Source organism: Gadus macrocephalus, chromosome 23 (assembly GCF_031168955.1).
Source record: "Gadus macrocephalus chromosome 23, ASM3116895v1".
NCBI lineage: Eukaryota > Metazoa > Chordata > Actinopteri > Gadiformes > Gadidae > Gadus > Gadus macrocephalus.
The window spans coordinates 8,741,730-8,761,872 of NC_082404.1; the positions used below are offsets into that span (position 1 = coordinate 8,741,730).

At 47.8% G+C, this 20,143-nt stretch overlaps 1 protein-coding gene across 3 annotated transcripts in view; it reads right to left on the minus strand.

The window, feature by feature from the left end:
• Window positions 1-20,143, minus strand: part of pou6f2 (POU class 6 homeobox 2) — a 78,504-nt gene that overhangs the window by 41,465 nt on the left and 16,896 nt on the right. For all 3 annotated transcript variants that reach the window (XM_060045125.1, XM_060045126.1, XM_060045123.1), the window contains 2 exons: window positions 15,056-15,153; window positions 11,249-11,468 (listed from right to left, as the gene is read on the minus strand). In XM_060045125.1, coding sequence (XP_059901108.1) covers window positions 11,249-11,468; window positions 15,056-15,153 — 318 coding nt within the window. The remainder of the gene's footprint in view (window positions 1-11,248; window positions 11,469-15,055; window positions 15,154-20,143) is intronic.

A 20,143-nucleotide genomic window follows, 5' to 3' on the forward strand; every position in this document is an offset into this window, starting at 1 on the left:
ACCGTCTCTCTGTGTATAACTCTCCCTTCCTCCCACTCTCCCTCCCTCCCTCCCACCCTCCCTCCCTCCCTCCCTCCCTCTCTCCCTCACTCTCTCCCTCACTCCCTATGTAAATCCATATCTGTTATGGCCGGTCCTAGTGGGATTAGGAAGTCGTTCGCTCTTCTGGATATCGATCACAATTAGAAAATGTTGATGCAGTGTAAGTAGTATTGAGTAGGGGGTGAAACCCCATTGATTTTCCTTTATTATTAACTTGACGATGGCTCGGTATTGGAAAGGAACTTGCTGGTATTGATAGGTGGATATGTATCGCCACAAGGAAAAGTCTTCAAATTAAGATAAGTGATCGTAGAGCACCTTTTCATGTATGATGTATCAGAGGAAATGCCGAAAGATATTACTGGTGGAGTGGGATGAGGAGAGCAGTCACATGGCATCAGAATCAATCAGAGCTGCTGTAATTACTTCTTACTCCTAACGTTGATCAAACAGTTATCACTACAGCCCTGGTACTTTCTCTGCCTATCACAGAACCCTTTAGTTACTCAGTCTCTGTGCTTCTCAGTTCTCTGCTGGGTCACATAGAAAACAATCGTATCTTATCGTATTGTGTTTCAAATGTTTTCATACCCTTTTACACTTGAAATGAATGTACAGTAAATACATACATTTTTCCCCTTCCAAAATAGTCCCTTGATTCAATTGAATCAGATTCAACAAATAACTGAACAGGGTCCATGGTCTTCTGTCTTCTGTCTTAAAGCAAAATTAGCAAAATTCCTATATACAGTATTTACAGTACTACTGTGTACCAAAACATACAGTCCTATTAGACTGACCTCTGTGTTAAACCATTACCTACCACCAAACCTACAACCAGGTTACTTTTCCGCACCTCAACAAGTCTCATGTAAATGAATGGTACATTGTCTAACAACTAGATCTCACAACCAACCAGTCTTTATGTAGTTTGATCGTTGTCTAAAAACTAGATCCTACAACCAACAAGGCTTAATGTAGTTTGATGGTACGTTGTTTAACACTAGATCCTACAACCAACAAGGCTTAATGTAGTTTGATGGTACGTTGTTTAACACTAGATCCTACAACCAACAAGGCTTAATGTAGTTTGATGGTACGTTGTTTAACACTAGATCCTACAACCAACAAGGCTTAATGTAGTTTGATGGTACGTTGTTTAACACTAGATCCTACAATCAACAAGGCTTAATGTAGTTTGATCGTTGTCTTACATCCAGATCCCACAACCAACAAGGCTTCATGTAGTTTGATGGTACGTTGTCAAACAGCTACATCCTACAACCAAGGCTTAATGTAGTTTGATGGTACGTTGTCTAACGACTACATCCTACAACCAAGGCTTAATGTAGTTTGATGGTACGTTGTCTAACGACTACATCCTAAAATCAACAAGGCTTTATATAGTTTGATGGTATGTTGTCTAACGACTACATCCTAAAATCAACAAGACTTTATGTAGTTTGATGGTACGTTGTCAAATCTCCAAAACAGCTTTTCAAAACATGGCCTTGACTGGGATACAGGCAGGCAGTCATCTTGAAAGAAGCACACGGTCCACGTTTCACACGTAATAGAAGAGGCAGCCCGGTCTTCTCCACTCACGGCTCCGGATTTAAAGGCAATCGCTGATAACACCATTTTGATTTCAGCTCACTCCCATAAAATTACCATTAGCATTACAGCTGAAGCAGAACACAGATAAATGTAAAATGTCACCCGGCTCTGCCAAGCGGGAACTCCTGTTCCGGCGGATTACCATCTCCGTGTGGCTGCTCCCACCCAGGAGCTTGTCTAATACTTCACTTACAACGTTTCATAAGTTCATTTTCCCCTCGCTGACCATGTAAATCACAAATCAATTTTCATTTCAAATGCTCGGCTACAGACTGTCGCCGCCGTCTGAGTAACCCGGAGACGGCGAGGGGAGTCGTGAAGGGGGAGACGCGAGGGGAGCAGATATTTTAGAGGAACCAATGGGTAATTGTATAAAGCAACTCTTTGGACCACGAGGTGGACGCGTGCACTGGAAACTCGAATAAAAGCGCTGAAACCTCAGCAGAAAAACAGTTAGCTCGCCAGAGAATCAATTATGTACAACGGAGAGGAAGAAAGTTTGAATAGTTGAAATGGGGGGTTTTTGAATTGTGTAAATAATACGTCAATAACACGAAGATATGATTTATATTGATGGATGGATGATGGACGACGGCTGGAGGATAGATGGCTGGATGCTAGATGGATGGAGGAAGGATGCTGGATGCACGAATGATAGATAGTTTGTTTAACAGTGGATGGATGGATGACATATTGATGGATAAATGCTGGCTAGATGATGGATGGATGATAGATGGATGAAAGATGGATAGATTGATGGATGAAAGATGGATGGATGATTGATGGAAGGAAGGATAGATGATGGATGGATGAAGCATACAAACACAAGGCACATGATGAAGTTCAAATAGAAAACTGCTTTTAAAAAAAGTAAAAGTAGCACTTAAAACACACTGAAAATATACCAGCTTCTACTTTTCGGAGTACACCTTCTAAAGACAGCGTATTTTATTATATTATTATTGCTACAATATTATGCTATGCAATATTAACTTTTATAAGGCAGCATGTATGAAAACAAATGTGGTTGACCTCATTTGTTTTTTAAAGTGGATACAATTATGGGATGTGTGAATAGAAAATGAGAACAAATCATTAACAGGCTCGGGGACTAGCAGCAGCAGAAGTGTGGGGGGGGAGGGGGGGCTGCCTCCTAGCCCCAGCAACACACACACACAGACACATACACACACATACCACAAAAACACAGCGCGCTCTAAATTGGCAGTCTCTCGGGAGGATCTTGGCTGGTACATATTCACACTGGCGGATTCTCTCCAGTATGTTATGTTATGTTGTGTTATGTAAATGAGGAGGGAGATGTCGCCTCTCACCTTGTGAATGCTTCTCAGCACCTCATGATTGGTGAATTATTGTAAAGCAGACAGTAAGCAAGACAGTAAACCAGGTAGAAAGACAGGTAGTAAGAAAGCCAGCTGCATGACTGGGAGGGGGAAATGGAGGATGACAGAGGAGGAGGAGGAGGAGGAGGAGGAGGAGGAGAAGAAAGAAAAGGAGGAGAGATTCTGAGAACATTATGAGGAGGAGAGTTGGTGCACCCTCCTCCTCCTCCTCCTCCTCCTCCTCCTCCTCCTCCTGTCCATTGTGTCTCCTCCACCACCTCTCACTCTCAATTATTTGTCTGCTGTCACAACAGATCAATCAAATTACGGCTGCAGGACCGGCTGCAGCTGCTGCCGCTGCAGCGCTCGTCGCATTAGCTTTGAAATGTATGAGCTTCACATTTTATCACTCTTATTTATTTAATGCAACTCTCTCTGCCTCGCTCTCCTCAAATATTCCTTCCTCCGAACGACGGCAAAGTTGAATCATTAAAGCGCCAAGTGGAAGCAAAAAAGCAAAAAAATAAACCGGGAAGGTGGGTAGTAGGGGTGGGGTGGTGAGAGGACCAGAGGCTCTAGCACTGAGCTTTTTTATCAGTGTATGGTAACCCTCTGGTCACGCACCAGATCCACGGCACTATAACTTAAACGAGCTGAATACACTGGAGCAATCACACACACGGCGGCACCCAGAGCCCCGTGTTGGGGGAACGGGTTCAGATCACTGGTTTAGAACACGTGTTCAGAACACGGGTTCAGAACACAGGTTCAGATCACTGGTTTAGAACACGGTTTTAGAACACGGGTTCAGAACACAGGTTCAGATCACTGGTTTAGAACACGTGTTCAGAACACGGGTTCAGAACACAGGTTCAGATCACTGGTTTAGAACACGTGTTCAGAACACGGGTTCAGAACACAGGTTCAGATCACTGGTTTAGAACACGTGTTCAGAACACGGGTTCAGAACACGGGTTCAGATCACTGGTTTAGAACACGGTTTTAGAACACGGGTTCAGAACATGGCTTACAGCTGGGATGACATTACAGCTGGGATGACACAGGAGACTTCCCCTCTCTGCCAGGCTAGTTGGAAGGACTGGAGCATCATGGGTGCAGGACCGGAGTGTCACGGGCGCAGGACCTGAATGCCTCAGGTGCAGGACCGGAGCGTCTCAGTTTCAGGACCGGAGCGTCTTGGGTGCAGAACCAAAGCGTCTCGGTTTCAGGACCAGTCTGCCTCAAGTGCAGGACCGGAGCGTCTAAAGCCCAGTTCAGACCAAAGATTCACCTTGCAACGGCTTGCAACGAGACGGTTTTAGAACGTCGCAGGGGCGGTGTGAACGGGTCGTTGCAAGCCGTTGCAAGCCGTTGCAAGGAGTTGCAAGGCGTCGCAAGGCGTTGCAAGGAGTCGCCAGAGATTGAACATGTCAAATCGCAAGGTCCAGTTTTAGAACGCGGCGATTTAACTATTCCTCTTCAGCCAATCACAGCACAGAACAACTTGTACGTCACGGCCTTACTCCGTCCCGGTACCGTACTGTCCACTCCAGCTTAAAAAGATCCGAAGTCGAGCCGACGTCAGATGTGAGTTGTCCAGATTGGCGTAGGCACCCTGTTTCTGCCGCTGAAGTACCCAACTGCGGCTCCATATTCTTGGCTTTATAACTCGCCGTCTTCTCCTTTTCATGATTAAAGTCACAGCAAAAACTGCGACCATTTCACTCTCACTAACATAATTAGGCCTGTTTATAATTAAGTTATCCATCTCCAAGTAGTTGAGCCGATGGTGAACTAAGACAGATCAATCTGAAATTCAACTAACGGAAAATGCAATGTATCCAACAACGGGTAATCTAAACTAACTGTAAGCTCCAGCTATTTACTCCAATGCAGATGTAGTGGAGAATGACAAAACTTAGTAACTCTAGCCTACTCTCAAGTAAAATAAAAAGAAAACTAATTGCAAACCTAACTAATCGCAAACCTAACTAATCCCTAACCTACGCAAATGATGATGTTGCGGCTCTCAGCTGTGCCAGAGCGTTCACAGTTGCTATGGAAACCACCTAGCGTCGCAGCCCGTTGCAGCGCGTTGCAGCCGGTGTGAACCGCCCAGTTTTAGAACGTCGCAGCCCGTCTCGTTGCAAGGCGTTGCAAGGCGTTGCAAGGAGTTGCGAGTTGCAAGCCGTTGCAAGGTGAATCTTTGGTCTGAACTGGGCTTAAAAGCCAGGACCGGAGCCTCTCGGGTGCAGAACCGGAGCGTCTCGGGTGCAGGACTGGAGCGTCTCGGGTGCACTCGTGTCCAGCTATGAGTTTGAGTTTGGGTGGAGCAGGCGGAGCTGTACTAATGGAGGAGCAGGGCGTCAGAGGAGCAGGGAGGTGTGTCGGTACCGTCATGGGAACCAAAGCCAGAGGCACAAGGGCGGGAAAGGGGGGTTCCTCAGCCGGTAGTGAGGTCATGTCATCCACCTGGGACTACTCCGCCACCTCCGTCGGCTAGCGTAAATAAAGACGTAGCAGCGTTTTTTCCATCAAGCTCAGCCATCGCGGAACAGATGGGAGCGGACGCCAGGCTAACAAGCGACGAGGAGGCGGTGGCTCTCCTACCCAGAGGAAGGCAGCCATCTCTGTGGTAATGAGTGGCATCATTTCCCTAATTTGTAGCGCGCTTCAGCCCCCCCCCCCCTCCCTCTCCCCCCCCCTGGCCCCGGCAGCCTGCATGCGTGAGCGAGCACGGCGCAGGCGTTCCTTTGGTTTTGCGGTGACAGCCGATCTCATTACGGCAGGTGAGTGGGACCGTGCAGCTTCATCAGGGTCTCTGATGGAGCGGGCGTGTGTCAGCCTCCTGTGGACGGGAGACACACTCCCCTCACCTCCGCCTCACACTGCTCTCTGATGTCGGGAGGCGTGTTGGTTATCCTCCTGGGGAGAGGGTATATTATGGGATGTGCTTATTAATATAAAAGGGTAAAGCCGGCTCCTGGCATTATTACCTTAGAGACAGTAGGATCAAACAGCCGTGGCTTCGAGCGCTGAGCATTAGGCGCGCGCTGCTTTGATACCGCAGACGTGTACAAGCGGGGTAATTATGCTATTCTTGTTGGCAAATCAAGTGAAATGTAAACCCTATTAGTCCTCCAATAAAGAAACTTGTTCCACATCATGTCTCATATCCATCTAAATCAAAAAGAATAGCGAGATAACAGGTGCAGGATTTGTATCTACTTCAAACGCGTACAGGGAAAACACTTTCTCGCGTGCATTCCTTAATTCCTGGGAGCTGTCGTACACGCACAGACCCCGTGTCGTGACCCAACCTAGTTTCTGTTTTCTCTGTGAAGTCCTACTGTTGTGTTCCTCTGTCAGGGAAGATAACTTCCTCCTTGCTTAGTTTCATTGGGAGTTTGTTTTGCCGCTGCGTGTTGGAGGGCATAAATCATCCTGACAAAAGGGAGGAGGCTCCGCGGTGTTTACAGCGGCGGCGGCGACGGCGAGAAGATGCCTTCTGCCGCTAGCCAGCCGCTGCTCGCTGCCTAACAAACTGCCGAGAGTCGGCAGCCCCGCTCCCACTCATAGTTATTCATCACGGAGCTGGGGACAAGGGGAGCCGGCCCTCGCACCTTCCGCGCCAGCACCGCCGCTACACACTGTGATTAAAGATTACAAATAAAAATCAATGGGCTAAGGTGCTTCATCGCCACATTTCCCCCAGTCCATCCTCTGTTTCTTCCTGCTCCCATATAATGAGCCCTCACAGCACAGAACATATAGAGTCTAGACCCCGGACATCAGACCATGGTCACTTGCTCATGCAGCACATGAGGGCTGTTTGGATACCAGCAATGCACGGTGAATCCATCCTCCATGGAAAGGCTCACAAAAACATGTATGTCTGTAAGTTTAGGTTACTGATCAAAACATACAATTGTGTTATCCATGATATATCCTTTTTACATGGAAGCATGGTGTAAAAACATTTTTTTTTGCGCAGGCATTTGTCATCGCTGTGAAGCTACTGCAACCGGAACTGTTTTGAATTCACTCTTTCCAGTATGTTTTTTCATTCAGGCACCACTAAGCACCAGCATCTCAGTAACCTATCCCCCTCTGCCTCCGGCAGACAAACAGTGATTAGTGGGTCATTAGACGCTTCATTAGGTCCCAACACGGCCGTCGCTGGGACTCCTCTGCTCTGTCTGCTGTGAGGCTAATGAGAGCGCAGCGGGAGCGCGATAGCAACACGCTGGAAGGCCATGTCCTGACACACAGCGACATGGAACCAGCATGCTGAGGACGAAGGCAGGGAGGTGGGCTTTGAGGTGTGGATGGAGGGGGTAGGAGGTGGAAGGGTGGGAATGTAGGGTGGGGGGGTGCACAGGGTTGGGGCATAGAGGGGATGGTGAAGACAAAGGTGGGAAGAAGGGGGTGAAGGGGGCTGGGCAGCAGGAGTTTGGCGTGGGTGAGATGGACTGATGAAAGGGTCCAATCAGGTTGAACTGGTATGCTCAATTCGGCCAACCAGGAAGGGATGTTGGTGTGGGGGGGGGGGGGGGGGGAGTGTGTTGGGGAGGGGGTGGAAAAGTGGCAGCCTGACAGAAGTGCTGTGCCAGCAGGCCTTGGTGATGCATCGAGACAGCGAGGGCGTCCGACAGCCGTGTGGCCAGGGGGCACTGGACCCAGTCAAGACATTTAGCTTCAGCCATGACTCGTGTCACTTCCTGTCCAGGGAGGTCCCCTCACCAGGATCCCCGTCACCAGGAGCCCATCAGAGGGGCGAGGACAAGCGGAGACGCAGGAGGTCTGTCAGCACCCGTGCTAAAAAAAGACCTGCCATAGCGCCTCATGCTACCATGAGGGTTAGACCTAGCAGCAACAACTGGACCCTGGTTGGGTTTAGACCTAAAACCTACATCTGGACCCTGGTTGGGTATAGACGTAGCACCAACATCTGGCCCCTGGTTGGGTATAGCTCTAGCACCAACATCTGGACCCTGGTTGGGTATAGCCCAAGCACCAACATCTGGACCCTGGTTGGGTATAGAACTAGCACCCACATCTGGGCCCAGATGGGGTATAGACCTTCCAATAAGATCTGGACTTGGTAGGGTAAAGACCTAGCATAAACATCCAGACCGGGGTTGGGCGAAGACCTGAAGCACCGAGATATGGAAGGTGGTCGTGGTTGTGTGGGTTCTCTGGACCAAGATGTGTGTTTAAGGTCTGCGTTCAGTCCTGTTGACAACACACAGATTGATCAGTTGTTTCATTGAGGTCAGGGGGAGGGATAAGAGGGCTAGAGTGTGAGACGGTCGACCCCGCTGGGCCCATTACCCCCACATCCTCCTCCTCCTGCTCCTCAGTGCCGGTACGGCCAGGGGCCTCTGCTCCCAGCTCCCTGTCTATTAAAAGCTCTGTCCGTGGCCTGGGCTGATGTTATTTATGCATGTTTGTGTCCATTAGGACTCCAAGCCCACTCTGTCCGTCCATCCATTTCCTCACAGGACGGGAAGGAGCCTCCTCTTGCACTTTGTGCTGCTCCGGCATTATTGTAATCTCCAGCCCCCCCAAAACACACTGCTTTACATGTAGCCGGGCATCTCCTTACATTAGCCTGCGCTCCTCATCCAACATTCATGACCGTTGCTTCCCCGAGCCCACCCCACGGGCTAATGGCATCACAGAGACAATGTTTTAAACATTAAAATGAAAACCATTTACAACTGTGATCAAAGGAGAACACTCGGGTATTAAAGTTTAAAAGGTAGGGATGAGTACAGCCGTGCGGACGCAGGGACGGAGGGGGAGAGATAGAGGAGAGGAGCGGAGGGGAGCAGAGAGCGCGCTCCAGAGGAGAGGAGAGAGCGTAAAGTGGTGTGGCGGTGCGCGGAGAAACGCTGACCTGTAATTAATATGTCTTCTCTTCTGCAGCTTTTTGGGGCTACAGCCCCCCTAAGGAATCCTTACCTGCTCTGTTTATAAAGCCTTTTACGGCAGGCGAGCAGAACACACACACACGCCGTGTAACACTTTGTACAGCGGACGCGGCGAACACTCACATGTCGAGGCGTACGGAGGAGCAGCTCTGAGATTAAATCAGCACTTGTGACGTTTGTCAGGGAACAGAAAATATAAATGTATTCTGGGAAGGCTGCACAACAAGCAATAAAAGGAATTACCCCCGTACCGTAAAACATGATCACAATATGATAACATTACGATAACATTCTCTTTGAAAGGTTGAAATAGTAGGTAGTGGCGCATCCTATGAGTGCGCTAACCGTAGAGAATCCATACTAAATCTCATAACAAATTATAGAAAAGAATTGTTTGGTTTCCACAAAATTCAGAAAGTAAATAGTGGACCAAATCAATTTCAAGATTTTCTATAATATAAAAAAATCGGACGCAAAATAGATATATTTGTTTAACATTATATACGTCTGTTTTTGCATAAAGTTAAGCACAAAATAAAAGTAAACTTCAGCCTCTTCCACTTCAAAGAACAATAGGCCACCACAATATGAATACTTGTACTCAATTATGATAGCATAATATTACTTTATAGACCAATGATACAATACTACTGATGCTAAATGACAGAAGTATAATCTTACTTTGTTCTTAGACCACTACAACACAACACAATTATACATATCAATTCATTGGAAAAATAGTGTGTTCCTTCAGGGGTTGTAAGACCTCTGTATAGTACACTGCTATAGATCACCTCTGTAAAGTACACTAATAGACCACATCTCGTAATGTACACTGAAACACCACCTCTGTAAAGTACACTAATAGACCACCGCAGGTAAAGTGCACTTCTATAGACCACCTCTAGTAAAGCACACTAATAGACCACCTCTAAGTACTTTGCTATAGACCACCTCTAAAGTACATTGCTATAGAACACCTCTAGGGAAGTACACTGATAGATCACCTCAGGTAAAGTGCACCGCTATAGACCACCTCTAGTAAAGTACTCCAATAGACCACCTCTAGTAAAGTACTCCAATGGACCACCTCTAGTAAAGTACTCCAATGGACCACCTCTAGTAAAGTACTCCAATGGACCACCTCTAGTAAAGTACTCCAATGGACCACCTCTAGTAAAGTACTCCAATAGACCACCTCTAGTAAAATACTCCAATAGACCACCTTTAGTAAAGTACACTAGTAGACCACCTCTAGTAAGGGTACTCCAATAGACCACCTCTAGTAAAGTACTCCAATGGACCACCTCTAGTAAAGTACTCCAATGGACCACCTCTAGTAAAGTACTCCAATAGACCACCGCTAGTAAAATACTCCAATAGACCACCTCTAGTAAGGGTACTCCAATAGACCACCTCTAGTAAAGTACTCCAATGGACCACCTCTAGTAAAGTACTCCAATAGACCACCGCTAGTAAAATACTCCAATAGACCACCTCTAGTAAAGTACTCCAATAGACCACCTCTAGTAAAGTACACTAGTAGACCACCTCTAGTAAGGGTACTCCAATAGACCACCTCTAGTAAAGTACTCCAATGGACCACCTCTAGTAAAGTACACTGCTATAGACCACCTCTGGTAAAGTACACTGATAGATCACCTCAGGTAAAGTGCACTGCTATAGACCACCTTTAGTAAGGTACTCCAATAGACCACCTCTAGTAAGGTACACTAGTGCCGCTTTTCCACTGCATGGTACCAGCTCGACACGACTCGACACGACTCGACTCAGCTCGCATTTTTTGCGTTTCCACCGCGGTACCATGGTATCTGGTACCTGAAGTGGCTGCTTTTTCTAGTACCTACTCGCTCTAGGTTCCAAGCGAGCTGAGCCGATGCTAAAAGGTGACGTCGGCAGACGGCCGGCGACTGATTGGCCAGAGAGTGTGACGAAGTCACGAGAGCGACATGGCAACCATGCTGGTAACATCCATAGCAGCGCCGCAGCCAACATGTTCCACTTCTCCAACTTCTTCAACATGCCAGCTAATAATAGTAATGTGATCGATGTCCTCCATTGTTGTTATGTGGGTTCTGTCCATGTGTGGGTTGCGTATGTGTTGTTTGCGTCGCGTACACAAATACGTCACGGCCCTTTCGCGCAGCCGACCCCGCCCACGTCCAGGAGGTACTTTTTGCGGTGGAAAAGCACCCGTGCTGCTACCGTGTCGAGTCGTGTCGTGTCGAGTCGTGTCGAGTCGAGCTACATGTGCGGTGGAAAAGCGGCATAGTAGACCACCTCTAGTACCTTGCAGGTTCTGGAGTGGCAGGGTCATGATCCCCCCGGCTGCAGCCGCTGCTACCAGGCTCTGGATGTTGGCGGTGGGCAGGGACAGGACAAGGCCCTGCTGGCCCCCCAGGTGGCCCCCTGCCGAGAAGGGGATGAGGATGGGCTGGTTCATCCCTGGAGCCCCCCCGGACATCACCCCTCCCACTGCGTTGGCAAGCTGCTGGGCCACCAGCAGAGACTGGACAGAGGGAGAGAGACATGCACACACACACACACACACACACACACACACACACACACACACACACACACACACACACACACACACACACACACACACACACACACACACACACACATACACACACACACACACACACACACACACACACACACACAGAAATAAATGGGTAAATTAATCAGATGAACATTGTACAGCTGGCAGGTGTTAACATCATGTTTTGAAAGCCAGGGGATGAATGAACCTCCAACACTATAATCTAGTACCACCACTTTACTCTTTTGATATTGGAACACATCACAACAGCCACTTCATGTCAACATCCATCCATCTATTCATCCATTCACACAGGTGGAAGCCAGCTTTCTGTGATCCTCTTAAGAGACATGTTAACAGGGGATCTCTCCAACCTGTTCCACAACATGTCTTTAGGTGTTATCTAAGGGAGTGTGTTTGCACCCCTCCACCAACACTGTGTTCTGGATGTTTCCCTCTTCTCACAGAGCTGGGTGAAAGCAGCCGGTACGGTTCGCATCACAGCCAAAAATCTGCGATCACACCGAGCGACAACATTTCAGACGTCAGTCACTCGGCGTACCCGCACACTCCCTCTCTCCCTCTTATCCTCTCACGGGCTCTTTAGACGTCAACCACCGAGAAACTCACATTCAACTCCAGCAGACATGTCCCTGCGCGTCCATGAGATTGGAAATAATTCCAAAATAAATGCTAAACACAACCATCCAGGTAAAGGCAAACGGCAGGTCTTTAAGAGTCTCGGCCTTGCACTGAAGCACCAGACGTGCATGGCTGTGAGCCTGGCTGCACTGCGCTGTGTGTTTGCCCCGGTCATCACAGGGCAGGGAGGCGCTGAGGCCCAGCAGCCTCTAACGCCCATTGTCAGCACGGGGGGCTGTTTTACACGCTCCGTCTGCCCCCGCATAACCTGCATGACGGGGTTGAGCCGGGGGAGAGGGGTCGGGAGGGTGGAGCGGGCGGGGGTCTACTGATGTGAAGGCGCCAGTGCATGCGTCTCTGCCGCTAGGTGACAGAGGTGTCAAGGCGTTGCATGGTGTGCTGCTGCGGCATGCGAGGGCCCGCTACGACGTGGACACGTCATATTAAGATAACACATTTAGCGTTTGCGTGCAAGGAAAACGGCTGCACCTGATAAACCGCTGATTTCTACAGAGCAATAGCATGCTAGGATAACGGCTACACCTGATAAACCGATGCTTGCTACAAAGCATTAGCATGCTTGGATAACGGCTACACCCAATAAACCGATGCTTGCTACAGAGCGCTAACGTGCTAGGGTAAAAGCTGCACCTGTTTCAATACTGTTTGCTACAGAGCGTTAGTGTGCTAGGATAACTGATGCACCTGTTGAACCACTGCTTGCAACACTTGAAAGTGAATTAAAAGGGGCCAGGCATAGTGCAGAGGCTGTGAAAGGAGATAAAACAGCAAGAGTAATCAAACAGGATCCCCCTCCCTCTCTCTTTCTCTCTCTCTGTGTTTGCTTTGATACGGTGTGACACATTATGAAATATGACACCATCTGACGGATTTGAAAGAATCCAACATGACATTCGCCATCGACTTGCGGTTGGAAAAAAATGAATGAATAATTTGAGAGCTGGACGAATCCTCAAAGAGAAATCCCAAGGTTTGTCAGTGAGTGGTGTGTATTAATCTGGCTTTTTTAGAGTAAAGCACATGCAGCATTGAGGGCAGACGATAATCAAAGATGCTTTTTGAAGACCATTTGATCTTCGATGTTGAGCCAAACAAGTCTGACAGCGGAGGCAAGGGTACACAGAAGGGAATAGCATTAACAGACGATCGTACAATCATCTGATGGAGATGTGTTTAGCCTTATCCCAGCTGCGGGGTGGCTGGCTGGCACTGAGTTGTCTGGTTTACTTTTCTGGTTTAGCTTTGATTCAAATAATGATGCTGAGACAACTTAATGCTCCTTAGACTGCGCCTGTATCCTCTGTAGGTTGCTCCGGGTAAAAGCATCGCCTGAATCACTTCACTGCAGTTAGCAGAGTGATGTTCTCTGTCTACTGCTCCCCTTCATTCTTCTTTTCTTTCTCTCTCTTTCTTTCTTTATCTCGCTACCTAATCCCCTCACCCTCTCTTGCTCCCCTCTTTACCGCACTCTCCCCCAACCTTTCTCCCTCTCCCCTCTTTCTCTGTCCTTCCCTCCCTCTCCCTCCCTCCCTCCCTCCAACTCTCTCTCTCTCTCCCATCACCCCTCCCTCTCTTCCTCGAGGCGGGAAGCCAGAGTGCTGCTCGTCTACCCTGACAGTTGACTAGGAGCCAAGTGGTCTCCTGTAGGGGGCCCCGTGTCTGCAGGGGCTCCTACAAACACAGGCCCCAACACACAGGGGCCCGTGGCGGTGAGCTGTGCCTGTGCCTCAGGGTGGATGTGTTTGCCGGCCCCTTCGCCCATCAGGGTATCCGTCTACCTGGCAGCCGGGGCACTGAGCAATGAGCACTAATGGCGGCAGATAGCAGGCTGTTTCCACGCCGACACTGAGCCCTAGCAGGAGAGGCCGGATCCATGGTGAGTAAACTACCGTGGGATAATGGCTGCTCCCACAATATCCGGCTCCGCACCGAGAATCTATCACAACATATTGATCCGGGAACAGGGGAATTGGCCGTGGCATGCCGAGTGCCTTTGTTTCTGAAAAGTGTTGTGCTGGGCAGACACTGCGCTGACAGCATTAATATATGAGAGTGCCAGCTACACTCCTGCTGTGGCTCAGGGAAGCTAAGCGGCCGCTCCCGTCGCCTTGCCTCCCTTGTTTTCCAAGTGGATTCCGTGGTGGCTACAGATCCGACACACTGGGGAACAGAGTGGTGGTAGTTAGGCTGCATTAGCTGCACTAGACCGAGGGGATGGAGCTCCCTGCTGCTGTTTCTCTGACCTTTGACCCAACACAGTGCTGGAGAATTAATCATTAAACTATGGCATTTAAGTTAGCACTGATTAAGTTTGTGTTTATGCGTGTACATGTGTTTACCGGGGCACTGAGCAGTAGCGTTGAGATAGATATTCATTAACATCCCTGTGCCAGCGTGCCAATCAGATCACTTGTCATCGAGCGGCTAACTGCTTCATTCATCCATTTAGAAGCAGCAGCCTAATCAGACAAGACGTAGACCGCACGGTGGTGTCATGAAGCTAAGCTAACGATCCAAAACAAGACTGTATTGCTAAATAGCATGTGAGCTTGTCTCAATCGTAATCCATCAGCATCAGTCAACTGTGGAAACAGACAGAGAGAGGTGAAGAGAGCTGGAGAGAGCAGACGGAGAGAGAACGAGAGAGAGGAGGAGAGAGATAGAGGGAGGATACAAATTGACAGACAGAGAATTGGAGAGAGATAGAGGTAGAGAGTATGAGCAACACAGTGATAATGATAGAAAGAAAAGAGAGTCAGAGAGAAGAGAGAGAGAAACACACACAAACACACATAGACACACAAACAGTACCACTCTGTGCGGAGGTTCATTGGGACTAGAATTCATAGTTGGGGTCTGGTTGGTTCTGGAGTGATCCGACTCACCTGTGGACCCAAGGGGTATCCCGGATGGGTGTAGGCCGGCTGACTCTGCTCTGACGGGCTGCTACTGGCCTCAGAGTGGACCGAACCCTCCCGGACCCCTGCAGAGAGAGGGAGAGGGAGAGACAGGGAGAAGAGAGAGAGAGAGAGAGAGAGAGAGAGAGAGAGAGAGAGAGAGAGAGAGAGAGAGAGAGAGAGAGAAGAAGAAGATAAAAACAAAGAGAATCATTAGAAGCAGTTAATGCAGAAGAACAAGTGGCTGCCGTGATGTAAATCTACAGGCCAGATACTGATACAGGGAGGAGGAGGAGGAGGAGGAGGAGGAGGAGGAGGAGGAGGAGGAGGAGGAGTTGGAGTAGGGAGCGTCTGTGTGTGTGTTTAAGTGCTCTATCAATAGCGGCGCTAGCGCTGAATAAATTACCAGCAGGAGCGGAGGATCAGTGGCTGCGGAGGATGGAGCATAAGAGCTGACAGACGCAGCTCAACCAGCCTCTCTGGGGCCGTATTATACACACATTTACATCCCTGAGTATCACTCAGCTAAATGCCTCCCCCTCCCTCCCTCCCTTGAGTCTTTACTGCACTGCCCGCCCCTCTCCTCTCCCTTCCTCTCTTTGCTCTCCTCTCCTCCTCTCATCTTCCCTACACTCCCCCTCCTCATATTCTCTCCCTCCTCCTCCTCTCCTCCTTTCGTCTCCCCCTTTCCAGTCCTCTCATCCATCCTCCCTGCTCTCCTCCCCCCTCCTCTATACACTCTATGCTGTCAGCGATGACCGCGGAGCAGAGCAGACGACCACATGTTAATCAGAGAGCTAATGATTAGCGCCAGCAGCAGGCCGCTGTCTGTGTGATAGCCTTTGGATAACTGAGCACCGAGCTGTCTTCAGACTCTCCTCGGCAGCCGGTTAACAGCAGACAGTGGACACCCTCCTGCCCTCATGACCGAACACACATGTAAGATAACAGAGTACTTTATCGATCCCAGACAAGGCCTTTGTGAGTATATTATTGGTATATTAATTATCCAAATATGAAATATTTTTAATGTGTTTATAGATTTGAATATGAAACATAATTCTATAAAAATGAATGGTTATGTTACGGGTAAAAGACATGATATATATTTTTTTTACGTAATGTTTATATTTTATAAACACAGTACACATACACACAGTATAAACCGGTTCATACGCCGTAAGGTATTTAGATCTTATTCACCCATTCTGACTTTGAGAGTTAATAACTTAAGTGCATCAGACGACATCCCAGAATGTTTAAACCTCCATCAGTGGATAAAGTATCGACACCAAAGGTCCAGCAGTGAGCTCAACCCTTAATAAACGAAACAGGGTGACCTTTAAACCGAGTGCAGTGCTTTAATAAGGCAGGAGCCTACCGCCTCTAACCGCCTCCTCCCTGCCGTCAATACGCAGGTTTCCCACGGCAACGCGACACAACATAAAACCGGACGCAGGGACATCGCCCTCAGACAGAGCCCCCCCCCCCCCCCCTGCCAGATAAAATCATCTCTTCTTTACATAAAACCCAAATAATTGGTAAGTGGCCTGACCTAGCCAACGGGCCAGGAGCGGTGGATGGCTGTGCTGAGCGCCCCCCGGGCGGGGGCGGGGGCTGGGGGGCTGGTTAGGGAGCAGGTCGGCCTCCGCGTGTCTCCACAGAGGTCCTCATGCGCCCGCCCATCACCCAGCAAGCAGTACATGTTGTGACATGCCGCTCTCTTTTCATCCATTATTTCACCCATTATGGAGACCCCCCCCCCCCACCTCCCTGTTACACCACCGCCCCCCCCAACCCACCCCAGTGCATCACCGCACACTGACCGCATCCACCCCCCCCATCACATCGCATACATCATCATTCACTAGGGCTATTCATGTCTCATATCATCACTCTGTTCATGTCTTTAGACATGGAGATATTTACATTAGATATCTTCATTCACTAGGGCTTTTCATATCTCATATCATCACTCTGTTCATGTCTTTAGACATGGAGATATTTAAATTAGATATCTTCATTCAATAGCGCCATATCTCATATCATCACTCTCATCATGTCTTTAGACATGGAGATATTTATGTTAGATATCTTCATTCACTAGGGCTATTCATATCTCATATCATCACTCTGTTCATGTCTTTAGACATGGAGATATTTACATTAGATATCTTCATTCACTAGGGCTATTCATATCTCATATCATCACTCTGTCCATGTCCTGAGACATGGAGATATTTACATTATATATGATTTACTAGTGCTATTCATATCTCATACCATCACTCTGTTTGCATATTTATGCATGAAGATATATGCATAGTAAATCGTCATTTATCTGTGCTATTCATATCTCATATCATCAATCTCTCATCTTGTTTTATATGTTAGGATATTTACATTATATATCATCATTCACTAGTGCTATTAATATCATATATAATAACTGTTCCTATCTAGCTTTATGCATGAGATGCTTTCCTTATATATCTTCATTCAATAGCTCTACTCATATCCCTCCTCACATCTACTTTATACTATACTATGCTATAATTAAAGTCACAATGTGTACGATTGATCTCCTCCAAGTTAGAATAAAAAAATAAATAATAATAATAATAATAACATTGCTAAATAGTCTTCTTTCCACTCCATCTGTCTGTGTAACAGTTTGACACGTACCAGCGTAGCTCGGCTGGATGGGTGGCCTGACTGGGAACGGTTTTAGGTGCCCATTCGATTATTTTGGGGTTACGGGCTAGCATTATTTATTTGTAGATTAGGTTGTGTTTTTATTGATAACATTATTGAAATCCATATCACAATTGACCGCAGATGTGTCCAGGTTATTTTTAATTAGTTAGTTGAAATGCTTCAAATTGTGACTTTAAATCCATACATGTGATCAAATTCAATATGATAAATCATAAAAATAGTGCTCACATGGAACTATTTTAAAAAAAAATTCTTATCACAATTGTATTTAACTTTATAGTTTATAGTATTTCAGTATTTAATTTTATTAAAAGTCAATATAGATTGTGAATCATTGCGAGCATGTCTCTGAATACAGATTCAAAAAACACATTATTCCTCTACAGCACCAGTTCCTTATTGAGAATATAATTTCCCTAATAATGCTTTAAAACAAGATGAAGTCCCACAGCAATAATCAGGCTGTGGATTCCAGAGTATAAGGACATCAGTGAGCTGCTGCCCTGCTCATAAATATCATAGAATTAGACACACCGCCTTCCCTTCCTGATGCATCTCTTCGCAATAACTTAGAAAGAGTGCAAATAACCATGGCGTTAACCACTTTATGGCCGTGCAAGAATCAATAATCAATAACTACCCCTGGCCCAGTCTCCCCCTGTGGATCCCAGTAATTTACTTAAGTCATATTAAACAGCCGACGGGAGGAATATCCAACAAGTCCATCTCCATCTCTGCAAGTCCATCTTTTCACTTCATTTCTACCTCTTTTCTTCCCTATAACACTAAACCTGTTTTGGCAGCGCGTGGAGACGACGTAACGTGATCAGGGCAGCGTACACAAAAACCCGAGTCGGCCCGGCTTCTAGCGGGGTGGGGCCGCGAGACCGGTGCCAGTGCGGCTGAAAGGACGAGGTCACAGATCAGGTGACACACGGCCAGCGCTCGGTTCTTTACCTGGATCTGGGAGCGCGGTGAGGGTTGAGGAAAGGCTTTCTGCAGGACAACCCCCTGGTTTAGCTCTGAATAGAGCACAGTAACCTGAGTCTACAAGCTGCTGTCTACAGCATTAGCCTGAATACGAACGGCCTCAGACTGCTTCTGCATTGAGGTAAACAATACAGTAATGCTACAGCAGTATTGCCAGCAGCACTACAGCTACACTATAAAAACACGACAAATAAGAAAACACAGAAATACGACAGCAATACACCACAGCAATATTACCAACAACAACACCGTAACTCTGTTACATTACAACACTACTACATTAATACTACAGCCATAACAAAGTAACACGGCAACAGTCTATACTTTAACTTAAATTGAATTCCCCACCCCCCCAACAAAAACCTGGGGTTAAGACAGGGTCTCATAATGGAACTCATAATAGAACTCAGTGTGTGATTCTGGCTGCGTCTGGGGCGCGGGAGACATCCGCCGATATCCACCGCAAAATAAATTCCCGGCCATCGATCGACAAAGTGGCCTCTGTAGAGCCGCTTTCAATGGAACAAGTCAAAGGCACTTTGTTTTGAGGTGTGGAGGTGTGGAGCGGAGAGGAGAGGAGGCGGGGGGGCATATTTATCTGACATCGTTCAGCGTGTCTTAATGCAGAGCGCCCCAAGGACCGAGCTAAACAATTAGCCTTGTTTCATCAGGGAACCAGCAGGCCACCCTCGTCTGTTGCGCTGGGGGGGAGGGGGGAGGGGGGGGGGGGGGAGGGAGAGAAGGCGATGAGGAGAGAGAGAGGTGGAGAGAGCAAGATGGAGAGCGAGAGAGGTGCAGAGAGAGAGAGGGTGGAGAGGCGGAGGGGGAAGGCGAGTTATTGGAGGCTTTGTGTTCACGTTAGCATTCGCCTCGCTCGCCCCGTCACATTATGAATCAATTTCTCACTATGAAAGAAGCTTTAACACTTAAGCTATTTTAGTGGAAATGCATTATGTAAGTCATCGGATGCAGAAGGGGAGAGAGAGACAGAGACAGAGAGAGAGAAAGAGAGAGAGAGAGCGCTATGAGAGAGATGGAGAGTGTGAGAGCGCGAGGGACCCGATAACCATTGTGGTCTCTTAGCGCCGACACGAGTCATAATGTCTGTTAAGAAAGGGCCTGCAGAGTGTCTGCTTCTTAGCCGGTCTCACTCCCTTCTCTGTAGTACTCCACTCATGGAAGGATCTGAGACATGGCTCTGAGGCTGTGTTTGCTTTATTCAGAAAAAATACAACATTAGGAAAAGAAAAATTGACGATGAATGTCTAGTGTTCCCATTCATCTACCAATCCTTCCATCCATTCCTCCCTTTATCCCTCCCTCCCTCCCTCCCTCCCTCCCATCCACCCCTCTCCCTCCATCCATCCA